Consider the following 20,856-nt stretch of genomic DNA (forward strand, 5'->3'; position numbering starts at 1 on the left):
GATTTCATTTTAATTTCAATTTTACAATCTTGTAACCGATGGTAAGAATTAAAATCTGGAGTCAAAAGATGGAGCCGTATTTTGAGTCATTCCTGGTAAGTTCAATTTCAACAAGATTGTAAGGATTGTTTATGGATATGAGCATGTCAAGGTGTATTGCTATTTTTTGTCTATTGAATTTTTGTGTCTTGGATGGACTCTTCTCATAGTGGAGTCCAAAAATGTTACAAAACCATGGACTCCATGGTAAAGTCCATGTAAATATTGTTATATCCTATTAGCAGTTTAATTTTCAACTCTGTATCAAGATTAATCGCCGTATTGTTTGCATTCAACCGTATTCACAGGCAAACTTAATCCATTTCACCATTAATTACACCTTTTCTTGGGATTTACCTCATCTTGATCAGTTTAAAAATAACTGGCCTTTGACGACCTAAAAATAGTACTAACATTATAATACTCAACAGCCAATGTTCATCTGTTCATTTTTTTCTATCAAGGTGTTCATTTTAGGCTAATATTATTAACCTGCTGCTTCAATATATTTGTGATACATGAAAACCAGGAACGATTCTTTCTTCTTAATGTGTTTCAATGTCTTCTATCTTTTGATATTTCAACCAATTATCAACTATAAATGTGTTTGTAACCAAATTTCAAATTAAATATGTTAAAGGATGATGCAAAGGTGAACCCAACCATAGTTCGTTTGAATGGTAAAACCTAAACCAGGAACCAGAAAAAAATGGAGTAATTCTTTTCGCTTTTATAAATCATCAAATTCTGTTCTTACCCAAAGCTTCACTTGTAACAACAAATTTATTCGTGTCCAAAGAGCAAAGTCACCAAGAAATAAACAAAACAGTGTTTTAATCCATTTTTATTGTGATTTCCTCAACAATTTATCATCAACAATTCTTTTTTCGTGAAAATTTTTCTTCTTCTGGATTCTCATAGCATATTAGATCAAGTTTGTGTGTTCATTTCATCTTATCCAACCCAATACACAGCTGAAAGCAACGAAACCTATTCAACATAAGGTAACATATTGATAGTGTAACAAAGACAACAGATGACAAATTGTTGACAATTTGAATCAATTTCAACACTTCAAGGTTTACCTTTTCTCTGAAAAAAGTTTTAATCATATTTTTTGCAACCAAATCATCACCCAAGCAAACATGTGAAAATAAAAGTAGCCAAAAGACATGGAGATTCATACATGATTTTTGGATCGCCAATTTGCTGATTTTCACCAGAAGAAGTCAAATTAAATCGCAAACTCATCACCACTTTAACCATCACCAGCATCATTATCATCACCATAAACATCACAATAAACTAAACAACATATTCACTTTGATCATCAACTGTTGTAATATCACAACAGGTATCTATTCTCATTTCCTATTCTCTCACCGCTTCCTTTTCACTGTTCATTCCATCTCAGCAATCCCTAGCATGTAATGCCATCTCAACAATTATCATCACCATCTTCACCCTCACCATCATTTCCATCATCATTACCAACATCCCAAAATATAATAACATTAATTGACATTACATATTGAAACTCTTTCCTGCCTTCCATTTCCTTATCCTTTTTTTACTTTTTACCTTGTCACACAAAGCGATTACTCTACATCAACTCAAGTCTATTTCATGATAATCAGACTGATGATCATAATGATAAAAAAGTGATGATTCTGATGATGGTGATACCAATAAAAAGGGAAATAAAAAAGCTCGCAAGAATTTCAATTCCAAGTCAAGTGTTGAGATGCAGTTGAAAGAATTTTTCCTTTCCTCTTCAATCCATTCAATTTTTTCCCTATCGATGCAATAAGATGTTCAATATCCTCATGTTTTTCAAGAGTTTTTATCAACATCTTTAACTCAACCTTTTCCATTGCTTTTAATTGCCAAAACCCTCAAACTTATTCCCTACAGCTAATTAACAAGAGACATTCATCAGCATCATAATCATCATTCCAAGAAACATTTTCTCCATTCAATTCCACTTTACCTATCCAATCGATTTCATTAGCTTAACTTTTCCTTCACCATTCCTCTATTATTTCCACCTTATTGACCATAAAATCCACTGGAAATGCTGACCACCTCAGACTCATATTTCACTAAACAAATGAGTATCTTCACTTTATATTAATACAAACTCTTCATCTAACCTCTTATCATCAAGTAGATTCAATAGTCTACAGGTTTACTCAGTTTTCTCAAGAGTTTTTTCTCACCTTTTCTTTTTTTTTATTTCCATAATAATAATAATAATCGTCATCATAATCATCTTCTCCTTCCCAGCCTATTCTTTGAGCAATTTTTCTTGTTATACTCAATCTAACAGTAATTTTTTTCTTCTTTTCCCTTTTTTTTCTTGTTTTCCTCAAAGCAGCATCACCAAAGACTGACATTATTACTGTTATTATCATCATTATAATTATTATTATTATTACAGTTATTATAAGTCTAATAATAATAATTATCATCACAAAAAAAACTAACAATAGCAAAACAAGTTTGCAAAGTTTGACTGAAAAACAGTAGCAACAGCCAACCAACCAGCAAGGAATAGGAAAAACAAGGGAAAAAATATCAAGCAAAGAGGAACACAAAAAGAACCTAAAAGCATAACAAAATATCTGGTAATAATGGAAGCCGATAAATCATCCTACGATTCAAATTATTCAGTGAGGAATCTGAAAAGACAGTGTATAATACTGATAGGTAAACTGATTCGGACAAAAAGCCCAGAACCGGAGATAGAAATCGAAACTCGAAAGTTAAAGGTAAATATGAAAGGAGAGACTGAAAGCAAAAATCGATGGAAACTCAGACTCAAGTTGATCCATAAATTGTACAATGAAACTGTGTTGCTTCACATATTCATAAGTTTCATTCCTTTTCTTCAATCTTGGACAAAATAATAGTTCAGTGGGAGTAAGAAAAAAAAGCAGGAAAAGTTGAGTGTTAAATGAATAGTGAAACATGGAGAGACACAAACAAAACAATGGTAAATTGTGGACAAGTAAAGTGTATTTACTGATTGTTTTTTGTTACATTGCAATGGAAATGTGAAATTTTGCTATTTTCTGAGTGAACACAGATTATTGAACTGACGAGGAGGAGGAAAAAGGTTGAAAGGTACACAAGACACAGAAACAATTGATACCAATCGTAATAAAGGAAAGTGGAAAGGTTATGAACATTATCAATAAAAAAATTCACTATCAATTGTTGTCTTCAAGCAATAGTTACAAGTTGAACAAAAGGTGAAAAAAGAAACATCAAAATGACTGACAAAAAATGTAGTTTTGTATTGAGTGAGAAATTGGTTGAAAATTGATGAAATGTGAAAAAAAGGTAAAAGGTAAGCAAAAAAAATAGGTGAACACATAAAGACCGATGAAGCTTCCAGGCATTTTCAATGTTTTTACTCCATTTGTTGCCTTCGTTTTTTTTTCATTCCCTTTACAGTCCATTCGCCAATATTAAAACATTTAAACTGAGCTGAGTGAAGTGTTTTTTGCTGCCACTTTTAAACTTCCAAAATTGATCAATGTTTACAACATTTCATTAATATTTACCTTTTTATTTCTTGTCTTTGCTTCACAGAAATGTTTAACCACTTTGGATCTTACTTCACTTGGTGGTAAGTTTAGGATATCAGCATGATGATCATTCCCACTCCAAGTCCCTCCACTATTTACAGCTATTCATGGAGAAATCATTCAAATTGATAAACTTTCATCACATTTACCACGTTCTTGTTCATCTTGTTTTACTTCATTTCCTTATTCGCCATCATTCAATCTTTCATCTCTTCTTCATCTTTACCTTCCCTGAGGATGAACAAAAAGTCTTCCCTTTATCCAGTCTTTACCTTTTCACTTCACTTTTGCCTTACCTTTAGTTTTCTGTAGGACACAATCTCAAGATGAATTTGTTTCCCTTGAAATTGTACCAAAGAGGTTTGATTTAAGATGTTATATTCATCTTTATCTCAACTTATCATCATCATCATCATTCTTTTCCCTTCTTTTCTTATTCCTTGTTCTGTTAACCTTTGTTCTACCTTTACCATGTGCAATACATTTGAACCTTGTGAGTTCAATAATGCAACTAACCCAATCCTGGTCATCATCATTCTCAAGTAGATAACATTGAATATTTGTTTCCTTTGGAGATTGTCCATTCCTCTTTAATCTGAACAATTGATTCTTTTTTTTCCTCTTCTTCAATCACAATTTGTTTTTCAACATTACATGTTGATGTTGATTCCATTGTCTAATATCGTAAATGTAATGTGATTTCTCATACCAAATTTTATTCTCATGTTAGCCTGGTTGTTATTTTTTTTAGAGTTACTTTTTTTCAAGATGAAATCTGATTTAGATCAATTTTGTCAAATGATTGAGGCAACAAAAATTCAATGTTACATGTACCATGATTTAATAGGATAAAAGTGGAAAAAAATATTCACCTTTTTTTGTCTATTGTAAATCATGAGCAAAGCTAAATAAAATCAAAATTTAATGGAGTATTCATTTGCAACAGAAAATATTAACCAGCTTCTCTTAAATTATTTAGCATTACAATCATTTCATTGATCAGCTCAAAAGTTATTAATGGCATTTCTCAATGGTGAAAATTAAGGATAACCATGAAGTGTACACATAAAGGGAAATGGCATTTATTGTGTACACATTCATGAGAGCAATCAGGCCTAATATTAATATGATATTAAATTGCTTGTTCAATCTCAATTTCTTATCCATTGTTATTAATTGTTTCATTAATCCTCTGCTTTTCATTGAATGTTACTGTTCAAATGGTATTCCCTTTTTTTGCTCATTAATCCAATTGTTGAATAGATATTTAGCAAACTAATCATTTACTGTTTTGTTGATTCCTTTAGTTGGAAGCTGTGTTGGAACTGGAATGTATCTGGTAACCGGTATGGTGGCTCATAAATATGCAGGACCTGGAGTGGCGATATCATTCTTAATAGCAGCAATAGCTTCCCTTTTATCGGGTGTTTGTTATGCTGAATTTGGTGTCCGAGTGCCTCATACCACTGGATCAGCATACATGTATTCATATGTTACGGTGGGTGAATTCATTGCATTCATCATCGGTTGGAACATGATACTTGAATATTTAATTGGTACAGCTGCCGGTGCTTGTGCCATCTCAGCTTGCCTCAATGCCTTAGCCGATAAATCGGTCTCCACTGCAACAGCCTCACTATTTGGCCGTATCGGTGGTCATTCACCTGACCTGTTATCCGCCCTGATAACCCTATGTATGACTGGTATACTGGTTGCCGGTGTTAAAAAGTCACTTCTCTTCAACAACGTTCTCAATGTCATTAATTTCACTTCATGGGCCATCATAATGGTTGTCTCATTGTACTATATATCATTTAGCAATTGGTCGCAACACGGAGGTTTCCTACCCAATGGTTGGTCCGGTGTTTTGTCAGGAGCAGCAACCTGTTTCTATGCTTTCATTGGCTTCGATATAATAGCCACCACCGGAGAAGAAGCAGAAAATCCTAAATGGTCCATTCCCACCGCCATAATATCAAGTCTTCTGATTGCCCTTACAGCCTATACCACCTCCAGCCTTGTGTTAACCCTTATGGTTCCTTGGGAACAGATTAATGTTGACTCAGCGCTAGTTGAAATGTTTAACTCGGTTGGAGCTTACCATTGGAAAGATTTGGTGGCAATTGGTGCTCTAGCAGGACTCACTGTCTCCATGTTGGGCTCCATGTTTCCAATGCCTAGAGTAGTCTATGCTATGGCCAAAGATGGCCTAATATTTCGTAGGTTTTCCTCTGTTTGGCAGCCCACTGGAACCCCAATGATTGCCACTGTTTTTTTCGGCATCTGTACAGCATTTGCATCGCTTCTAATTTCCCTTGAAGTTCTCGTTGAAATGATGTCCATTGGTACTCTCATGGCTTACACTCTTGTCTCCACTTGTGTTTTGCTTCTTCGTTACCAACCTAATCGAGCTAACCTTGTTGACCTGTTACCCGAATCCATCAGATCAGCATGTCATACTCCATCTCGTGAAGCCTCCTTTCCTCCAGGTCCACCAACAATGGGCCCAATAATGTCTACCACACCAACATTTACACCCTTTGTAACCCGAGAAGAGCAGCGAGTTCACACAAAGCGAACCAATCGTTATGATTCAAGTGAATCCGATGATACAGATCCAAATTGCTTCCGACAAGAAAGTAAAGATGATGAATTTTTGGTTCCAGGAACAGCGGGTTATCATTATGGATCAGTTCCTTATCAACATGGTGGAAGTAGTGGTAAAAGGTAAGAAGATAGGAAACCATTATTTTCCCTTTTTAACCTTTTTCCATTTACTTTATCCTCGTCATCATCAACATCATCTTTTTTTGATATAAAAATAAAATCCTATTGGGAGAGAGCGAACAAGAATTAGATAAAGTCTTCAATTCTTCCTTTACTCACAACTTTCATAATTTTTTCATCTACTAACTTGTATCCTATTACATGAAAATATCTCATTTCTTATCAATTCTTATTCTTGTTTTTCCCTATCATTCCCTTCGAGGCTTTATTGTTTTATTTATTGACTCAGTCATGATTATTTGACAAATAATCAAATCATTGAAGCAACATTTCCTTCTCATCACAAATCAACAATAATTAATCTTAAATTTAGACATGATAATTATAAGAATCCATAAAACGCATAATCATATGTTTTTCAAATAATGTAAAATGATTGGAAATGATCTTCAAAACAATTAAATTGAGATGAGATAATTAAGTAGCTATTGACATTATAAGAAACCATTTCTCGTTCGCAATTAGTGCTAATTGCGAAAACATAAAATCAAATATACTTAAGTTATTAAATTGGTCAGCTTTAATGATCAAATTTAATATCCTTGCTTAATTTGATCGCCATTAAAATGCAATATCATTGGAGTTACATGTATAATACCTCTTCATGTTCAAGTAAATATGTTCAATCCAATTCATGTTGAGCTATTTTCTTGGGAAAAAAGATGTTTCCATTTAGCCTGTAGTCATGAGATTATAATCATAAGCATGTTCATAATCTTGACTATTGTTGGGATTATTACGATGAAATTAAAGACGATGATTAAATTGTCTGTTATTTGGATGCTTGTAGGTTATAACGGTTAATCAACCTTTTGTTAACCTCTGTTAGTCTTACAGCTTTTATTATCCAAATATTATAATTGAATTTTACGATTCTTTGATCACAATAACATATGAATTGATAGCAATAACAATAATGATAAAAGTAATAACTAGTCAAATACAAGAAATAATTTACTAACAAACATATCCTTCTGAATGAACCTGAGAAATGAATAACTAGTGCAGAACCAGAAAAAAAGTGAATTGTAAATAATGTAAGATAAAATTCAAGATTAATTTAATAATCATATTAAGCTTATTCATTAAATAATGACATTAATAATAATTGTATCAACCAACCAGGTAATTTGATTAACACAATCTCAACTTTTAACCAATTCAAAGTGAACCCAAATCTGGTTAAAAACAAAACTAGGTTCACCCTCACCAAAGAGACCCAGAGAACCATTAAATTTTAAGCTCAGTTTTGAAGTTATTTAATTTAATCATGGTTAAATATGCTGATGAAACTGCGCTTATAATCCTCAAAAGGATCCAGAAAAGTGTCTCTTGTGCTATTTGGCACAATCTCATGACTAAGCCGATGAGAAATTCGGGTGGAAATCGATTCTGTTATTATTGTATTGTCAACTGGACCCGGCAGAAGACATCTGTAACTGTCCCAAATGTAATGCTGCTGTCAACCGTAATCGTCTTGTTCAAGATGTGTTTTGGTAAAGTAGTTGACAAAGTCAATCAACTAATTGATTCTATTAAAGGAAGTGATTTGTACGACAAACCAAAACGATAAAGATACTTCTCCTCTTGGTAAAGGCAGCGAGGATATTGATCTTGACAAGTTGATTGAAGAAGCTGAGGCACGAGAGAAGACTCGATATGTAGTCAATAAAGGAACTAAACGGTACATTGAAAATCTAAATGATCCTGTTGAAACTGTTAACAGGCCTTTTGTTATGCCCAAAACATCAACTCTATCTGGCTCTGGTAAGGAAAGAGAGCTCAGTCCGTTCCCTGTTTCAATTTTGAATGAATTCACATTGCAACCAGACCATCTGATAAACAAGCTTCACCTTCACCAAAGAGACCTAGAGAACCATTAAATCGTAAGCTAAGTTTTGAAGGCAAAGACAGACGGCAAGGATTGATGAGTGATTCATCTGACTCTGAGGATCGCCCTATTAGATCTTCACTTCTTATAGCAGATTTGATCGAGTTAGACAGTCATTAAAGAAAAATAATGGAACTCAAACTGAACTCATGATAAATGATAAAAGAAATCAATCTCAGAAAACTGATGGGACGAACAATAATGATCTTTATTCCACTCTATCTAATCTATTCAATTGTCTCTGCACACAACATGGTATCCAAGGGTAGAAGGTATTGGACATTTGGAAATTAATTTGAGTAAACCTACTGATAACGACCTCCACAACGACCAATACGCCAACGATTTCATGAGGAAGATGAGCCAAATGTGAATGGAGTATCAAAACATCATTATGGGTTAGGTGACATTAAAGTTTCTCATGAAGCAACAGAAGTTATATCTAAAGTTGAAACGAAACTGAAAATCATTTAATCTCTAAATGAATGATGAATGTGACAATTTGAATTTAAACGAAAAGACACGGATTAAACCATTAACTCAGGAATAATGAATGCATGTAAAATGGGTGAATAAAAGTTTCATGAGATGAGTTGAATTCATATAATTGTATCACAATTGCCTTGTTTACCTTATAAATAATTAGAGTTGAAACATATGTTTACTGATGCTGTTGTTTGATTTTGGGGAATCGCATTTTGCCTTTCCTTCCTCATCCTTTTCTTGTCCATACATTTGACATTTTGACAGAAGATAAAATACATAAAATAGATAGCATTAGATAAACTCTGAAAGTGGATCAACAATTCAGACTTATCGGTTATCTCTTTTATTTCCTGGTAAAATGAACATATGAAGACAGGTTAAAATTGTATTTCCCATCTGACAAAAGTCAATCTTTAACCCAATTTTTTTCGTTGCATTCAAAATTATCAAGATAATCATCAGCTTCTGTCTATAAATTCAGCTAATATAAAATTGAAACATTTTCATTTTTCGCCATTTCTCCATTTCTTTATTCCCTGAAACCTTACCTTTCACCTTATAACTTATGACTTGTGCGCAAGATAAGCTTTTGATAAAATTCAATATTCAACTCTTGTGATAATATTTATCATTGCTGGGTCAAGTTATCTTTATGTTAATACACTTTCAATGGTTAATAGCAAAAATTGACTGATTGTAAACTTATTCAGTACAATTAAGATTGCAAAGCGCAACTAACCCTGAGTTGAATGTTAAACTGGTAACTGTGATTAAATCAGGTTTACAGTTGAAACAATCAATCAATTTTTTGTTGAAATTTTTTCCCTTTATTCCATCGCTTTTTTAAAAGCATCATGGAAAGCTCAGATATTGATAAATTGAGTTGAACATTTATTATTGTAAAACCCTGTGAAGCTGGAAGCAATGAAATCCCTTTTACCTTTTGAATATTGTTGTGTCAATGTTGAGAATCGATTCTTTGCCTTTCGCCAGTTTGTTTCAATTTGATTTACTTTTCACTCTTCTTCCCATCATCATCATCATAAACTCTTTTCAGCTCTTCATCTTCACGATAGATACACATGAAAATGTGAACAATGGAGGAGGTAAATGAAACAGAACTAAAAATAGATGAAAAGTGGAAAAAAAGTGGCAACTCTATGAATTGTCTCTCATTTTGTATCACTTTTGTTATCATCCATTATCTTCTTCTCCTTCTTTCCCTCTAATGTCCACCAATCTTCCCACTCTGCTAACATTTAATCAATTTCATGGTTATCCGAATGAATTTATGCTTTCATCAACAACGTAACCCAATCTTTCATATTTAACTTTCATCCATTCAAATCAGTCTAGCCATTGTTTCATCATTAATGTTGGTTAAAAAATGAATTAAAATTTATTTCAATCACAATTATCTTGATTTGTCAACCTTTCACCATTTAACCCATTTCACACCCAATAACCAGAAACCAAAGCTTTGCTCTTCAAAAGATAAAGCCTAACAAAAAAGATTGTTTTTCAATGTAAATCTCAATTTACCCAAAATTAACCAGTTTTTTGTCTTTTCCTTCTCAGGTCAAGTATATTGGAGTATTACGAGAAAATTTGTGTCTACCTTTTTCCGTATGGTTGGAAGGTTAATGGACCTGCAACCGATGAAACTGGACTTTTGGTTATCAAATTGGTCGGTTTGTTGTACATAGTAACGATTGTATTTGATATTATTCTGGCTTGGTTCAGTGATTCACTAGATTCTGGTAATCACATTGCTCTTGGCCTCTTTATATCCAGTCTTGTGGCAATTGTTGCCTGTATTTTTGCCATTGCCAGACAACCTCAGATCAGGTTGGTTCAATTGTTACTAAATTATCCTTTTTTTTTGTTGCAACAATTTAACACAACATACACACATTAAGTATCCAACAATTGCATGTCAACTGTTGGAAAAACATTTCCATTTCAATCGACTAAATTATTTCCATCTTTCAATGGTAAATTGAAAAATCGATTCACCTTTTTACAAGATTTAATGACAACAATCTAACAACAATTTATCAATCAGATAATTGAACATATTTTAACAATTTGATACAAAAGTGTTGAAAGCAACTATCCTTTCAAAGTGAATTGACTTATTCAATGGTTAATATGCCTATGAAAATGATCAATTAATTTTAATGAATATTTCCATTCAAACCAATTATCCTAATTGAAGTCAATAGTTTACCTTCATCATTAATCATTTGAAAATAGCTATTGGAATTTCAGTGTTATAACAGTTTAATTTACTGTAAATCAATTAGCCTTTTCAGGCAACTTCAACATTTAGCCAAGAAATATTGATTATTATCATTCCCAGCAATCACTGGAAATGTTTAACTGAATAAATTAAATATTTAAATTCCTTCTCAGTTTTCAAATTCAAATGAGTTTCTCTCATTTCAAATTCACAAAAATATCCAACAATTGTTATTAGTTTAGCAACAAATTGCTCTAATACGTTTAGCTATTTTGTTTCAGTGAATTTAATCTCATGTCATCTTGACCATCAAAAGCAGAACTTTCAGTCGATGGAAACATTGAAAATTCTGAATCTTCTTTTCTCTTTTAACATGCAATGATCCATTTATTCATACAGATGTGTTATTCAATTTGAATTCCCAAACAGCACAAGAAATGTCATATTTTCTGGTTAAAAATATCAGATAAATTTCAAATCAATAATGTTTCATGAAATTCCAAAATGAATTAATTCAAGTAAAATTCTGGAAAATTACAATTTCTCTTAATTGAATACATTCTTTGGGTTAACCATTCATTAAAAACTGTAAATTGAATGTCAAATGGTGTAACCAATAATTTCAAGCTGATTTGATGAACGCCTTTTTGTGCTCACAATAATTATTCAAATTGTTCATTAATTGTTAGTTTAATGAATGCTTTTGACATGATCATCAAAATCGAAATCAAAACACTTTCAAAGGCAACTTTCACTTGAACCTGGTAACCAGTTTTGTTATCTTTAACTTTGACCTTTCAATCCATGACCATCATCTTTTCATGTTGAAACTCTTGAAACTCATCTATCATCTTTAAACTGATAAACATCAAGACAAGATGAGTTGAGTTACAAAATTGACTGTTATGTTATCCTGAAATTACAAGTGAAAATGATGATTCAACTTGTTCAATATGAGGATTGATTACTCTTCAGACTGGCTTCTTAATTACCTTTCCTATTCCAGGTTGAATTGTTTCTTTAAAATGATTCCAATTTCATCAACCTTTCCTCTTCAAATTGATTACCTAATTAACCGTTAATGAGACATTTTTAAGTAATTTTTCTCTTCCAATTTACATCTTCATCTTTTCCATTCGAGTCTCAAGTCAGCCATTTTTTACATGTTTACTTGCACTTTACTTTGAATAATCTGTTGAAAATTGTCTATGAAAATAACAAAATCAACATGAAGAGATGAAAAATGGAGGAAACTGAATAAGGCCCAGAATAATGAAAACAGGTAAAGTTGAAAAGCTTAACCTTTTTCTTCATGTGAGTTGCCTTTTACCAAGCTTTTGAAAATCATGGAACAGGAAAAAAAGCAAAAAAGAAACCAAAATGTCTCTGAATTTAATGTGCAAGAGTAAAAAGAGTCTGAAATCAAGGTTTACAATTAGATAATTAAACTCTAAATCGTTGAAACAATTCTCACTTTAACTAAATCAACTCATAGTTTATTAAAGATCATAAATAATATCACAATTATCATACAAAAAAGCAACGTTTACCTTTCAAAATAATTACAATTGCTTTTACCTTAACATTTCTGCTCCATTTGGTGCTATTTTTAAGCTTTCAATTATTAATATTACAAGCTAAAGGTAAAAGACTGGAAAAGCTTTAAACATTGTACCATAAAGTATATCATTGATTGATTTGAACAGGTAGACAATCTTACACTTAATACATCTAACATTGTTAACTTTAATCTGGTGATTATCATTTTATCCCTTTTACCCTTTTCATCCTATTTTTTCCTTCGCTAATCTTACTCTTGAGTTTTCCTTGTCATGGCTTTTCTGGTCACTCAATTCATTAGGCCATCATTAATCAAATCCTTGAATTATCTCTTTTTGTTATTAAACTGGTTTTTCACCATAAAACCAGTCTTTTGTTTCACCTTTTACAATAACAATGTTCATTATTTTCAATTTAAATTGAATCCAGTGGCTAACGATGATGAACAATAATAATGTTTACAAAAATCTATAGCAAATTAATGGATCCAACAATTTGATTTACATTTATTATTTGGTTTGCGATTGTTTGAAATTTTGTCCTAACCATCAATTCAATTAATCAGTGTTTCGATTGAAATTTCAATTATCTTGATTATTTTCTGTCAATTTAGTGATTTGATTTGATGATTAGTCTGGAGTGATTGGTTAATATGATAATGTGTAACCAGATTACCCACATTGACCAGATTCAAGCCACTTTTCTGGTTAACTTGCAAATTGATCTTAACTTGTTGAATATTAAACGAGGCTTTAAGACAGTAAAGTGGTGTATTAATTTTGATTGAGTTGGTTAAGTGATTAACAATTTAAAAAGGGAAAAGTTGATGGTAAAAGTGGAAGGAATGAAATGATTGAAAAGTTAATTGTTTTACTTGTCTCTCACCATGAGTCTCAGTGAAATCAGATGAATCACTGACACTCACATGCAACCAACAGCTCTTACAGTAACCATCACAACCCACTAATAAAAAATAATTATAACAGATAGAGTTGAAAAATAGATGAAATGAACCAGGATTGAGCCATCTTCATCTTCCTTAACCTTTATTTAGCTTTCACTGGCAATTTACTTTTCAACTTGCTATTCTGGATTCTGGTTGAACAAAAAAATTCATTCCCAGTCTTTCCTTCCTTCTGATTGAATCTTCATCTCCTCTCAACCTTCAGATTCAACTCTTTAAAGACCATTTCTTATTCCAGTCAATTTCAGTATCAACCTTCACTTTGATTTATAATTAACAAATCATTCTTTCCTTCATCCAATTCAAATCCATCATCTTATCTCGATCAAACCTAAATCATTTGAAGCATTTATTCATTATTCCAACTGAAGTTCTGCTTTTTTTAGATCGTCTTTAGTCTTGTTAAGACAAACTGATTGAGTTTTTCAATCAATTTTTTATCTAATCCTGTTGATCAATATTTCCGCTTGAAAAAGTCTCGTATTAGATTAGCTGATATTGCCAATTTGCTTCAAGTCGGTGGAAATTAAAAATTCAGAGTTTCGTCTGTTGATAGATTCCTTCTTCAACTATACTAATAATGAATCGTGAGATGAATAGTTAACTGAAGATCATCGAAACATTTGAATCTAAGAGACAATTCAATGAAATCATTTACTTATCACCCAGACTCTGATTCTGGTTTAAGACAAGCGTGACTCTACAATCTTTGTAACCTGTATTTATGACTGAATCTTTATCATGCAAGCAAACCAAGAGATTATAAACTTCAGTAATATTCCAATGTCCATTTAAAGATGTTCCATTTAATCTTCAAGCCTTATTACTGTTGTTTAGTTGTTGAATTCTGGATCAGAATATGCAATAAACATTTCACTAAACGTTTAGCTACTCATAAACCGACAAAATAAAACTCGGTAACAGTTTCGTTTTACGGACAAAGGCGTGAACATTAAAACATATGATTTTTTGGTTAGGTAAGTTAGATCAAGGGGCTGTTGGTTGGTCGGTCAGGTTAGGTTAGGTTAGGTTAGGTTAGGTTAGGTTAGGTTAGGTTAGGTTTGGTAAGGTTAGGGTGGGCTTAGGTCGGCCTGGGGCCTTAATTAGCTTCATTTAATTCAATTTTTCATAAAGAGCGACCTTAAAAGACGTCTACCATTGGATGATTTTTAATGTTCACGCCTTTGTCCGTAAAACGAAACTGTTACCTAAAACTCTAATCAAGTTAACACCAGACAAGACCTATACTCAAACCCCTAAGAATTGATATTCAATCTGATAACATGAAGATATTCATCATCAAACTGGCACCTTGCTTGTCTGGTGATGAGTTGGTAAGTCGGTTAACATCGGTTGTTCACCAGAAAGAATATTTTTCTTTCATGGAAAATCTTTTTCAATATAATGTTTCATTATTTTCACTGTTTGTCTCTCATTTGATAGCCAAAAGTGGACTTATGGGTTTATCGTGAATCTCCAGCAGTTTGCTTGAAATGAATCTTCAGTTTCAATCTCATTTTCATTTCTTGGTTCGTCCTTAGAATCCTTTTTCTTAGGTAATCATTTTTATGTTAACATTATTTAGAATCAAATTATAAATTCTTATGGTAACATCACGCTAATATCTACATGTTTCATTTACCTTGTTTATCAGATTTTACCTTACAGATTCATCCATGCAATCTCATGAATGTAATGATAAAAATTGTTTACTCAGTTAAGATGAAGAGTCAAATTGTTTAATCAAAAAAAAGAAGAAAAATTTTCAGTCAAACCTTTTTCTTCTCGTAAAATGTTATTAAATTTATTTTGAAATTCAGTCAACATTACATGATAATCTGTTCATAATCATCACTTCAACTCAAAATTAGATTTCAAACACAATATCAATTCCGAAATAATGTTACTCTTGGCAACATTAAACCCATTTAAACCATTGAAGTTGATTGTCAATATTCACAATGAAATGTTGATTAAAATATTAATTGATTCTGTAAATATTACAATAAACAGTGAAAGGTGAACTTTCATTGAATTAATGTGATAAAGGGAAAGTTGATTAAAAAGATGATTTGAAGTAAATAAACGATCGTAAATCGCTAAATTGTTGTTACAATAGTTTAACACATTGAGATTGAATTTGAAAATGAATAAAATCAGATTGATAGTTACCCTTTTTATTTGCCAATTTATCGCAATTTTATCCTCAAATAATAGTGAAACTTGCTTTTATTCACCAAAAAAAAGAGCAAATAATAAAAATTGGAAAACAAAAGTACATTTAATGTGAAACAGGAAAGTAAATAAGATGAATCATTCTGGAAGGAAAAAGGATTGAAATGAATGATGATCATAATGAATTGAAATAAACAATGATATTGAGCAAATATGTTATTTGCAAATAACATTTTCCCAAATAACATTTCCTCCTACCGCCTTCCTCATCAGACTCGTCATTACCTTTTGTAATTTACAATAATGTAACCATTTAATCCTGAAATTGATTCCCTTTTAATCATCTTCAAGTGTAATGATAAAAAAGGTTGAATAGTGAGAAGATGCTTAAAAATGAAACATGAAACTTGACAAAATTATCATGAAGTAAATGGTTATTGAAAAGTTGATTTTGAAAGTAGCTTCAGAAATTGGGATTTTCAGGGAAAGAAAAGGTTTTATCTCCACTTGACTTGAGTTGTTTTGTTGTTAGCTGCATTTTTCACCTTAACTGTTGCCTTAACTGTTACTCTAACTGTTACATGTTTCACCATTTTCATGATAAAAAGGGAACAACGAGAAATACATGAATCAATGAGATGAATACATTGGGAATGCATTTGTTTCAATGATTGAGGAAAACAATGAAAATGATCTTGAAAAGGTGAGAAACAAGGAAAAGGTAAAATCCATTGAGATTCTCATGATATCATTACTTGAAAGTAAATGTATATTCAACAGATTGACTACTTGAACAATCAGATGAAATGCTACTTCTTTTTATGCTTTTATTACAGAAAATTTTCAATTTCAATTTTTCTTCTTTTCTCAATCATTTTTCCTGTCTTTTGGGTTATGAGCTTTGTTGACTTAATTAGTTTAAAGAGTGTTGATTAAATAAATTCATGCTACATTTTTATATTCATTTAGTGAACTATTCAAGGGTTAGTTTGATCTTCACCTTAAATGTTAAATCTTTCAGACTCATGGAAATGTATTCAGAGTTGAAACAGTTTTTCAGACCATGCTATTCATACCTTGAGGGTTATCAAAGTCCCTTTGAAACTTGATAATGAAGCAAAAAAGTAAATAAATAAAAGCAAAGATAACCTTAAAACTACATTTTTTTCATACGAACAGGTTAATAACTGTAAAGTAATTTAATAATGGATAGTGTAATACGAAAAAAACATCATCTAAATGCCTTGAAGCTTCTTATTTACACTTTTATCACTTAATGGTTAAAACATGGGAAATGAAGTTGAAGATGCTTTATTTTTATTGATTAATGCTGATTTTACAGTAATCATTAATGTTTAATGTCAAGCATCATTTGATTATTTTAATCAACTCATAAAATTAACATTTCATTTCAAATTTCAATCTTAAATATCAATCAAGTTAATCATTAATAGATGTCGTTACATTTGCTTGTATACATTTTGGCGCTTCTCTGTAGCTTTGATTATTTCTCACTTTATTTGATTGTTTATGGTAAATTTTTACATCTTGTTTTAATTATAATTTAATTATTGTTTATTGTGTGAAATTAATTACTCTTGGAACAGTAGACTGCTAATTGGCCTGTTAATTAGTTATTTCTTTGTAATCAAATTGTGAAAATTCATTTGCTCAGGTATTACAATATTAAAATTTTTCATTGTTTTCTGCTGATTCAATCTTTTACCCGACAAGTGTGTATGATTGTGTTTTTTCATTTAACTAATTATTTGTTCATTTTATATTAACTTTTTCTTTCTGATTCTATGATTGTCTGATTATCTTTTGTTTATAGATGCGATTTGAAATTCAAAGCTCCTGGAGTCCCTTTTGTGCCTGCTTTAGCCATCGTAATTAACATTTACCTGATCTTTAGGCTTTCAATATTGACATTAGTTAGATTTGCAATTTGGATGACTCTAGGTAAGAATAATTATCTTTTAATTCTTTTTAGTTGATTTCTGAGTTTCCATTCAAATTCAGTGTCACAAAAATGATTACCAACTATCAACAATTTCTTTGGTTACTCAATGAGAATTGTATTTCCAAAGTATTTTCAAATCTGTTTCTGTTGGAAATGTTTATGGAATCTAATTATCATATTATATTGTCCGTTCTTTAACAGGTTTCATTATGTATTTTGGATATGGTATCAAGAACAGCTCACTGGAACAACCTTACGCTCAAGATGATAATTTACGATCGACGAGTGGTTTGAATCCTAATGATGTTAATCCAGATCAACAGATAGAGTTAACTATACCAAAGGATAGGCTGAAGCAAAGCTATAAACCTGAAAATTTAAGCAAATCTGGTAACTCTGGTAATAACAATAACAATAGAGTTAAAACTAAATTGAATGGAGGAACTGAAATACCGAGGTCAAAATGGCAAACATTCGACTAATTGATGTTGAATGTACTAAAGATAAGCACAATGAAGAACTTATTACCAAGATTAAGCAGATCTGAATTACGAAGAAAGCTCAAACAAGATTGTGGCATTATAGACCTTCATACGAACCTTGTAATACGATTTTTCAAAATCATCGTAACCATCATTGTCTTCACAATTAACTTTGTTAAAAATACTCTATTCTACTGCTAATGAAAAAGAAACCTAACCAAAAAGAAATCAAAGTGAATAAAAAAAAGTGAATCAAACAAGAAGCCGATTGTGAGCCCAGAAAATATCAAATCAAAGAAAAGTATCATTTCAAAGAACTATAAAGAACCTAAAACGATAATATGAAATGTGGTGAAATGACTCCCTTGACTGAACCAAAGGATTGGAAAAAAATCGAAGAAACGTGAAATATATTGTCGTAAAGAAAAGAAGGAGAAATAATACAAATTGAAATATAAAATAAACCAATGAACTGGATAAAGCAAATGTCATTCTTCTCAAGGAATCAGGCGACCAACTCGGCAAATAATAATATTAATGATAAACAATTAATAATCATAATAACATCGACGACAATAATGGTGATGATGAAGTCGAAAGAATCAACAAATTATTTAACTCCATCGGGACAAACTGATCAAAGCCATATTTTAACTGTGTGATAAATTTGTGTTTGTTTTCTTTTAATATACATTAATTTGATTGTTTGTTTGATTGAAATTATCTTTTTTCACTCACCTCCTTCCTCTTTGTGTAATAATATCAACAACAAAAGTGAAACAAACCGATGACACTTAAACAATGTGCGTGATTGCCTGCCTCTCATCATATTTTTAAATGCATCTTTTTGAAACAAATGTTGATAGTGATGATGGTGATGATAAATGACGAAATGACACTGAATGATGATACGGATCAAATATATAAACCTAAATATATAAATAGATTAATAGCTGCGTGGTTAATGATGAAATGAAAGATTTACTCATCAACATTATCAACATGATGATCATGATCACTGACTTAATTTGAATGCAATCGATTTTATCTTCTCTAATAACCGTAAACTCTTGTTTATTTCTTGATCCCTATTTTGTCTTTAACATTATCATCATCATTCTCATAATCTCAATTGTTCATATCATTTGAAAGATCATCATCATGAGTAAACAAAAATGCGTATTATCATTATTATTAGTAGACCTAAAGAAATGTATTATTCAACTAATGAGTTTGTGGTTTGATGAAACAAAAAAATAATGTTTTCGCCATTGATATTTATCTTCACTTTTCATCATCCTTTCCCATGTAACCGATTGTATCATTTTTTTTCTTTCAAAAGTTCATCTTCATTCCTTTACCATCATTTACATTCCTATTTTTGATTCTTATTCATCTTTCTTCTCATGGTTGCTTGAATATTCCCGATATTTTGTGAATCCGTACATGATGATGGTGGTCAAAGAAGCAGAAGAGGAAGAAGAAGAAGAAGAAGAAATTTCATAAACAGATCAACGAACAAAACATATTATTCTTTCTATTTGTTCTTTACCCTGATTCTCATCCTTTATTCCTATCCTTTGCTACTTTCACCTTCTTCGTCTTTCCATCAACAATACGAAGATAAATTAAGAAATTGACAACATTTTCATTGTCAGGTTTTCTGCACGATCAGACACCAACTTCAACTTGATGTAAATCTGCAAACTTGGTTTTTCTCGTTTCTTAGTGAATCTTGAATACCGAATTACCATGTCTAATCTGTTCCTTAATGAACCAATTGAACTTAATTTTTCCCTTATTAAGTCAAATTCCCTAATGAATGTAATTCCTTATTGATTTGTGCCAATGATTATCATTGTTCAACAAATACTTTATTTCCAATGTAAATGTTCATTTGTTTTTTGTTTTTTTATCCCCAATCTGTTTAATCCTTTACATTTTGATTGTTAAACCTTTTCAATTTTCTGTTAATTACTGAGGAACGATTTGGGTAAATCAAGTTGATTATTGTTGGTTATTGTGTTCGATTGCTGCAAATGAAAATATATTATACTATGGGTTGTGTTACTTGTACATGTAAATATTATTATATTGACAAAAAATGTTATACACAAAATTTATTGTAATCAATTCATCTGTAAACTTAAATTATTAACCTTCTTGATGATGAACAAGCATTTGATTATCGAATTAAGGTTTGTTTCCAGAAAACACAATTTAATCCCAATGAAGATGGCAAATTGTCTTCAATTTTTCTCTGTTTTCATTTGGATCCTCTTTTTAATCAAACAATTTTTTGTCCTAATTGTGTTATTAAAGTGAAACTTTAAGTTGTGATCAACTGCCAGTCATTAATTTCAATGTTTTTTTGGTGTTTAAAATTGATATACTTTAAGGATTCAACACACAAGAGTTTAATAGTAAAACACTGTTTGATTAATGAATTGAGAAACTTGAAGTAAACTAACAAAACAATTAAGGTTACCTAAACCTGGTAATGACTGGATTGTTGATTGTGATGTTTCTCTGCTCTTTAATTTTCTTTCAAATAATATTACATTTATATTTGTAATATAAAACTTGTATTACTACTAAAGACTTGAAATAAACTATTGATTACACCAATTGTTTAAGCATAACTCAAAAATCAACTCATAATAGGACAATTCAT

The 20,856-nt window shown here is 31.2% G+C and overlaps 1 protein-coding gene across 4 annotated transcripts; it reads left to right on the plus strand.

The window, feature by feature from the left end:
• The first annotated feature begins 18 nt into the window (after nucleotides 1–18).
• On the plus strand, nucleotides 19–20,522 carry LOC107368026 (solute carrier family 7 member 14). 4 transcript variants are annotated; one of them, XM_089267099.1, is made up of 7 exons: nucleotides 19–1,393; nucleotides 2,414–3,293; nucleotides 3,637–3,673; nucleotides 4,940–6,359; nucleotides 10,375–10,644; nucleotides 17,572–17,699; nucleotides 17,902–20,522. In XM_089267099.1, the coding sequence occupies exons 4-7, from the start codon at nucleotides 4,963–4,965 to the stop codon at nucleotides 18,180–18,182; spliced, it is 2,076 nt and encodes a 691-aa protein (XP_089123225.1). In that variant the 5' UTR covers nucleotides 19–1,393; nucleotides 2,414–3,293; nucleotides 3,637–3,673; nucleotides 4,940–4,962; the 3' UTR covers nucleotides 18,183–20,522. The 4 variants fall into 4 exon arrangements, with proteins under 4 accessions (XP_089123225.1, XP_025017843.1, XP_015791291.1 ...); XM_025162075.2 differs by having other exon boundaries at nucleotides 2,414–2,810; XM_015935805.3 differs by having other exon boundaries at nucleotides 2,417–2,810.
• Nucleotides 20,523–20,856: the final 334 nt, after the last annotated feature.

The sequence above is a fragment of the Tetranychus urticae genome, chromosome 2 (assembly GCF_039701765.1).
Source record: "Tetranychus urticae isolate SD_2017Ah chromosome 2, NJAU_TeUrti_SD_1.0, whole genome shotgun sequence".
Taxonomy (NCBI): Eukaryota; Metazoa; Arthropoda; class Arachnida; order Trombidiformes; family Tetranychidae; genus Tetranychus; species Tetranychus urticae.

What these genes read in the sequence shown, in the direction of transcription:
- LOC107368026 (XM_025162075.2), top strand. Translation starts at nt 2,673, where the DNA reads ATGGAAGCCGATAAATCATCCTACGATTCAAATTATTCAGTGAGGAAT. An exon ending in TCGAAACTCGAAAGTTAAAG is followed by an intron (nt 2,811 to 3,636) that starts GTAAATATGAAA and finishes TTTGCTTCACAG; the next exon opens with AAATGTTTAACCACTTTGGA. An exon ending in GCCAGACAACCTCAGATCAG is followed by an intron (nt 10,645 to 17,571) that starts GTTGGTTCAATT and finishes TTTTGTTTATAG; the next exon opens with ATGCGATTTGAAATTCAAAG.